Source organism: Paramormyrops kingsleyae, chromosome 8 (genome assembly GCF_048594095.1).
Source record: "Paramormyrops kingsleyae isolate MSU_618 chromosome 8, PKINGS_0.4, whole genome shotgun sequence".
In the NCBI taxonomy this organism is placed as follows: domain Eukaryota; kingdom Metazoa; phylum Chordata; class Actinopteri; order Osteoglossiformes; family Mormyridae; genus Paramormyrops; species Paramormyrops kingsleyae.
This window is the reverse complement of record NC_132804.1, coordinates 11,310,005-11,317,505: the sequence shown is the minus strand read 5'-3', so window position 1 is coordinate 11,317,505 and position 7,501 is coordinate 11,310,005. Positions and strand designations below refer to the sequence as shown.

Genomic DNA, 7,501 nt, shown 5'->3' with positions numbered 1-7,501 from the left:
CTCGGCAATATAAATTCGCTGGAATTACGTACTTCTCTTTATGGTCCTGTTTACACTTTGTTTTCAAATGCATCTAGGACGATCGGATCGCAAGTGGACAACGCTAAATACAAGTGTAAACGACCACCAAGACTTACGTTCATCCGATCACTTGCCGAGGTGGTCTACGAGGCATTTAAGCACTTTTGCAGTGTAAACGCTAACGCGTCTTAATTAATGCGTCCCCGACATGACCAGTAACGAAACGGCGATGTATCTGGGTTGTCAACTTATGATCCGATCGCCCAAGACGCATTTAAAAGCAAGTGCAAATTTCCTTTCCTTTCCAGATGTCGGTAGAAACTGGAAGTCGTGCCAACTACCTCGGTAATCCATGATTGGTAAAATCGATGATTTGCCAAAGCCCTCCGAAATAGGGTCTGGAACCAGGGGTTGCCAACTCTCACGCATCTGGCGTTACACTCATCTTTTCTGTATTTCACGCTCACGCAAGAAATCTTACGGCAAATCTATATTATCTCATTATAAACTTAAATTTAGCTATATCAAAAGACTATTTACAAGCCAGGTAATAAAACTCCTACATACATGTAAATGCGTGTAAATCTCACGCCAGCCAGCGTGGCCCCTCTGAGAACCGCCTATGGTTATACCCCATGTTTAAATTAAAGAATTCTAAACAAAACTGGATTTTTTTTTTTTGGAAAACTGCTCAACAACCACCATCTTTTAAATGACCGTTTTACACTGGTTTTCGCTTCATCCTGCTGCTCCACCTGACAGGAGGGATCGCGCGTCTTCAGGGCGGAGCCCGAAATGCATCTTGGGAATCCGAGTCCGCGTCTACCTCAGTCCTGCGGAGGTTCCACGATGGCGGACGTTCAGCCTCCGCCCCTGCGATCCATGGATGATTTTATACTGAGCTCGGCGCGGTTCGCTGTGCCCGATGTGCGCGATCTGGAGCGACTGAACAACCGCATAATCAACAACCTGCTTTACTACCAGTCCAATTATTTCCTGTCTGTGCTGATTTTCCTGGCTATAGTCGGGTAAGGGGTGTCGGTTCCCCTGGTCCTTGATGCTGTCATTGTATCCGCCTGGAAAACACGACATGTTAAGAAATTTTATTTAGCCGATTTATAATCCGAACTCTTATAGTGTGCAAACCTATATATACCTGCGTACAGTGTATGTGTACAACTGTTACAGTGTGTATGTGCATTGTTAGGCGTCTCTGAGACTGGTACCTGGGTGATGGACTGGGTACATCGGGAGTGTATTAAGGTTAAATTTACTCTTCCTTTCACTCCAGATCTAGAAACGGACGTTACTTTAAGTTATTTTAAACGTGAGTATGTGACTGAGTAGAGCAGGGAGAGAAATTGAATTGAATCTGCTGTGCTTCTCCTGGTATTAATCCAGAGTTTCGTCTCATTGGTTGCAGTACTATTAAATTGCTCAGATGAGTCTATATTTGCACTTAGTTTTTCAAGTGTCTTTCATTGCATTGAACACCTGCTTGGCAAAACTTTTATTTTTATGGTAAATGTTTGTGTAAAAAGACATCCAGCTTGCTTGGAATCTGTGTTTTCATTGTCAAAGTTTAACCAACCTACCTGTCCCTTTGCTAACTATGTACTTAAGTGTTTCCAACCCGGTCCTTGGGGACCTCAAGACAGTCCATGTTTTTGCTCCCTCCTAGCACCTTGCCAGACAGCCCACACAAAAATGTGGGCTCTCTGGAGGGTGCCTGAGAACTGGGTTGGGAAACACTTACTGTATGTAGTTGATAACTGGTTAACGGATGATGAACGGATGGTGACCTCATGATGTCCCTCCTTGCAGATATGTGCAGCCGCTGCAGTTGTTTTTGGGTGCCACCGTGGTGACGCTGGCCTTCCTGGGGTTTGTTTGGGCTGCAGAGAATCAGGCCAGCATCAGGCGCTTCCGGCGCACCCATCCCTCGCTCTCGCTGTCGGCCATCTTGGGGGCCAGCTACCTGTTCCTGTCAGTGCTGGGTGGCGTGGCTGTCTTCCTCTTCGGCATCGCCTTTCCCATACTGCGTCAGTTCCTCACAATTCTTCAGCCAACTTGTTTGTCTTTTCTTTAATGCCTGTCTAGGGTCCCACTTTGCTGGCCTGTCTTAGTGTCCCAGTGTATGGTCTGTGTCGTGTTATGGTTCCTCACTCTCCTCCCTCAGTGTCCCACTACTTGGTATCAGTGTCGTCTTTTGGTTCCTCAGTGTCCCATCTCCTATGCCAGTGTCTCCTTGTCCGGTCTCACTGTCCCACTGTATGGTATCAGTGTTGCTTTTGGTTCCTCAGTGTCCCATCTCCTGTGCCAGTGTCTCCTTGTCCTGTCTCACTGTCCCACTGTATGGTATCAGTGTTGCTTTTGGTTCCTCAGTGTCCCCGTCTCCTGTGCCAGTGTCTCCTTGTCCTGTCTCACTGTCCCACTGTATGGTATCAGTGTCGTCTTTTGGTTCCTCAGTGTCCCCGTCTCCTGTGCCAGTGTCTCCTTGTCCTGTCTCACTGTCCCACTGTATGATATCAGTGTCGTCTTTTGGTTCCTCAGTGTCCCCGTCTCCTGTGCCAGTGTCTCCTTGTCCTGTCTCACTGTCCCACTGTATGGTATCAGTGTCGTCTTTTGGTTCCTCAGTGTCCCCGTCTCCTGTGCCAGTGTCTCCTTGTCCTGTCTCACTGTCCCACTGTATGGTATCAGTGTCGTCTTTTGGTTCCTCAGTGTCCCCGTCTCCTGTGCCAGTGTCTCCTTGTCCTGTCTCACTGTCCCACTGTATGGTATCAGTGTCGTCTTTTGGTTCCTTAGTGTCCCCGTCTCCTGTGCCAGTGTCTCCTTGTCCTGTCTCACTGTCCCACTGTATGGTATCAGTGTCGTCTTTTGGTTCCTCAGTGTCCCCGTCTCCTGTTCCAGTGTCTCCTTGTCCTGTCTCACTGTCCCACTGTATGGTATCAGTGTCGTCTTTTGGTTCCTCAGTGTCCCCGTCTCCTGTTCCAGTGTCTCCTTGTCCGGTCTCACTGTCCCACTACTTGGTATCAGTGTCGTCTTTTGGTTCCTCAGTGTCCGCGTCTCCTGTTCCAGTGTCTCCTTGTCCGGTCTCACTGTCCCACTGTATGGTATCAGTGTCGTCTTTTGTTTCCTCAGTGTCCCCGTCTCCTGTTCCAGTGTCTCCTTGTCTGGTCTCACTGTCCCACTACTTGGTATCAGTGTCGTCTTTTGGTTCCTCAGTGTCCGCGTCTCCTGTTCCAGTGTCTCCTTGTCCTGTCTCACTGTCGCACTGTCCATTCTCCTCTAAGACCAACTTCCTCCATCCCTGTGAGACCATAGTTATGAATATTGCTAGTATCAGCTCAGTTTTTGTGTACAAAAAAAATATTTTTTCCCCCTCCATATCCCAATAATTTGGACTTCACTGTATGACTTTCATATGAACTTCACACAGCTACATGTATGTAACTCCCCCCCCCCTTTGTCTCACCAGTGGTCTTGATCCATGCTGCAACACGTCTGCGGAGCCTGAAGAACAAGTTAGAGAAAAAGCTGGAGAGCATCGGGCTGAAGAGGACCCCCATGGGTCTGCTGCTGGAGGCCCTGGGACAGGAGCAGGAGGCGGGATCATAAGACGCAGCAGCGTTTGAGGGGACAAGGGGGAGCAGCTGCAGTCAGCTGTAGATCCCTCGTCGTACAGTTCAGTGCCGTAAGGAAAAGACTGAGTGCTGTCCTCACCACTCTGGGGCGCTCTCCTGGCCTGTCATTTTCTGACGCTAAATCGCTTCGATTGCTCCAATTTCCAGGTTTTATTAATCATTCCTTCACTCATGGGGCCAGCGTGACACTTTAAAGCACTTAAGCATATTGGGAAAACTGTTTATTTATTGAAGTCAAACTGGAATTATGCAGTGAGGAATTTAACCTAGGCACTGCCCTTTGTATGTCTATTCAAGGTAAAACTTTGCATAGATTGGTGTTATAGGCAATATTATCTTTAGTATTAATGAATATGCACATACTTTGATCCGAGATCATTTTCCATAACACCATAAAGACAGTTCATGTACATGAAAATGTAATGAAATCATGTCTGACACTACATACAGCTAACTGTCTTGTGGTTATTAAGAAGAAACTCAGATTATTGACAGACATATAAAAATCTAGCTGTTACTTGTCCTGTTTGAACACCATTGGTGTAAAGTCGTTAAATAGAATATCAATGCTAATTGATGTCCTCGTTGCTTTCTTTGTGAAAGACAATATTGGCCTGAGAAAATGTGATTCATTCTGATCACGAATCAGAAGATTCCTGGGCCTTCGCCCGTGCCGTCTGTTGAACTTCTAAGTTTGGCCACCTGGTGAACATGTGCCTTTAGCTATTAGCCTGAATCTCAGATTACATATTACTAAAAGGTGTGAGATGCAGAAATTTCTAAATGAGGGTATTTAGTAGTATTGTCATACCTTACTGCACCCATAGAGTTCCTTCATAGAAGCTCTTGACCAGAATTAGGTTAGATTATTAGAGTTTACAAGGCAGGAAATGCCTGCACATTTAAAACATCTTGTTATGGGCTGTGAGACCCTGATAGCTAACTTAGCCTTTATGTCTGCATGGTAATGAACAATGTTTCTGTCTTTCTCGGTATCTTAGGAAACATAAGTTTCTGTTTGAAATGCTTGTTATGTTATCATGTCTCAAGCCATCATTTCACACCCGTGAGGCCAAACTGTATTACTCCTGCAAAAGCATAAGGACGCGTGTAAACATGCGCATAAACAGCATTACAGAGTTCTTCCTGTGCCTCGTGCTTTCTGAACCAGCTTTTTAAAACTTTATATACGCACACACAAACAGTTTTAAAGCTAATTCAGCTGGAAAGGTCACACACATATCTTTAGTAAACACTAAATGTGGTGGGCTTAGTGAGAAACACTAATGTTCTCTGGATGCTCATTAGCTAACTGACCACAAAATAAAAAAAAAGGCTTTTTCTGTATATGTACACATTTTACATATATAATTTTTTTTTACAAATCATGACTATAAAGTATTTCCATAGATAACCTTTTGAAACAGGAAGATTTGCATAAAATCATACTGTTGTTAAACTGACATGTAACTACGCTTACACCAGGCCAAGAGGAAAGTATTTCATCTTCTGAAGTCTGGAGCTCTTCAGCTGCAGGCTGTACTGCGGTACCCTGTAATGATTTACTGTGCCGCAGGCCCGTTTCAGTCCGTCCGGTAGTATGATTCGGTTTCTTTCCATTAGCATATTTGTTTACCTTTGCTGGAATCCAGTTGATCCTCTTAGACTCTCATCATTGGGTGTCCATTGATGTAACTGTGCTGTGCTCAGAACAATTCTGAATGAAGGACTAAGGCAAGGCCCGGTCCGGTTAGTCTGGAGTGCCACGAGTCCTGTTGTACTTTTTGCCATGAAGAAGTTGTATGAAGCTTTAGTGCTTGAAATGGGGAAAAACAGGTGCCAATACTCCCCTTGTTATTCAGTACCAGGTATCGGTACTCCCTTTGTTATTCAGTATCGGATGCCGGTGCTTCCCTTGTTATTTCAGTACCCGGTGCCGGTACTCAACTTGTTATTCAGTACCAGGTGCTGGTACTCACATTGTTATTCTGTACCCGGTATCGGTACTCCTTTTGTTATTCAGTACCAGGTATCGGTGCTCCCCTTGTTATTCTGTACCAGGTGCCGGTGTTCCCCTTGTTATTCAGTACCAGGTGCCGGTGCTCCCCTTGTTATTCAGTACCAAGTGCCGATGCTCCCCTTGTTATTCAGTACCAGGTGCCGGTGCTCCCCTTGTTATTTAGTACCAGGTGCCGGTGCTCCCCTTGTTATTCAGTACCAGGTGCCGGTACTCCCCTGGTGTTCAGTACCAGGTGCCGGTACTCCCCTTGTTATTCAGTACCAGGTATCGGTACTCCCTTTGTTATTCAGTATCGGATGCCGGTGCTTCCCTTGTTATTTCAGTACCAGGTGCCGGTACTCCCCTTGTTATTCTGTATCAGGTGCCGGTACTCCCCTTGTTATTGAGTGCCAGGTGCCGGTACTCCCCTTGTTATTCAGTACCAGGTGCCGGTACTCCCCTTGTTATTTAGTACCAGGTGCCGGTACTCCCCCTGTTATTGAGTGCCAGGTGCCGGTACTCCCCCTGTTATTGAGTGCCAGGTGCCGGTACTCCACTTGTTATTCAGTGCCAGGTGCCGGTGCTCCCCTTGTTATTCAGTACCAGGTGCCGGTGCTCCCCTTGTTATTCAGTACCAGGTGCCGGTACTCCCCTTGTTATTCTGTATCAGGTGCCGGTACTCCCCTTGTTATTCTGTATCAGGTGCCGGTACTCCCCTTGTTATTCTGTATCAGGTGCCGGTACTCCCCTTGTTATTGAGTGCCAGGTGCCGGTACTCCCCTTGTTATTCAGTACCAGGTGCCGGTACTCCCCTTGTTATTTAGTACCAGGTGCCGGTACTCCCCTTGTTATTCAGTACCAGGTGCCGGTACTCCCCTTGTTATTTAGTACCAGGTGCCGGTACTCCCCTTGTTATTCAGTACCAGGTGCCGGTACTCCCCTTGTTATTCAGTACCAGGTGCCGGTACTCCCCTTGTTATTTAGTACCAGGTGCCGGTACTCCCCTTGTTATTCAGTACCAGGTATCAGTACTCCCCTTGTTATTCAGTACCAGGTATCAGTACTCCCCTTGTTATTCAGTACCAGGTATCAGTACTCCCCTTGTTATTCAGTACTGTACCATTCATTACCCACTTCAAGCACTGCGAAGAATGGTGGTTACCAAGTCATTTTTCAGTGGTGTCCGCTGTAAAAAGTCGATAACTTGATTGGTCGATATGCTTTTATCAGTGCCAGTTCTCCTCTGTGTTTGAGTGTGCAGGTGACTTTTTATTTGGGGTTTGAATTCATTCTGTAAGGTGTGCTGAAGTTTAAGGACCTACTTAATAAACTGTCAGCCCTGGAAGAACAGTCTCTGTGTGTACTTCAGCATTTCAAAAGCAATCCTGTACTAAGGATCTATGGGGGTGTCACATTTTCATTGTAACTATACATGAGCAAATTTGTTAGAGCTTGGTGGTTGGATGATTGTGGTGCTTAAGTTATATTTAACTTCCAGTTAAAAAAGATTCCCACCCCTTGAGAAACATGGACAAATTAAGTATTTAGACAGACACTCTTAAAAACATCATGTGTTTGTAACACTGAACTCTCAATTGTAGATGTCCGTTGGGCTCACATTTGAGAGGATTCACCAGTTTACAAACGATAGAGAAAGCTCTCAAAAGTTTGTAACACATTAGACAAAAGTGACAATTTCCATAGAAAAATGCATAATTTTACTTAATATTGATTGTTAATCTCTGGATAAATAATTACCTAATACTTTTTTTGGCACTATACGGTAATTATATTATAACTGTTTCTTTGCGCATATAGAGAACTGCATATGCTTCAT

General features: G+C 45.4%; 1 protein-coding gene across 2 annotated transcripts; it reads left to right on the top strand.

Annotated features, from left to right (window-relative positions):
• Window positions 1–812: 812 nt before the first annotated feature.
• On the top strand, window positions 813–7,012 carry praf2 (PRA1 domain family, member 2). Of its 2 annotated transcripts, XR_011992567.1 has the most exons (4): window positions 813–1,049; window positions 1,846–2,063; window positions 3,500–5,886; window positions 6,015–7,012. XR_011992567.1 is itself a non-coding variant. In XM_072715208.1 (3 exons), the coding sequence occupies exons 1-3, from the start codon at window positions 817–819 to the stop codon at window positions 3,637–3,639; spliced, it is 591 nt and encodes a 196-aa protein (XP_072571309.1). In that variant the 5' UTR covers window positions 813–816; the 3' UTR covers window positions 3,640–7,012. The 2 variants fall into 2 exon arrangements, 1 of the variants encoding a protein (XP_072571309.1); XM_072715208.1 differs by having other exon boundaries at window positions 3,500–7,012.
• The last annotated feature ends 489 nt before the right edge of the window (window positions 7,013–7,501 follow it).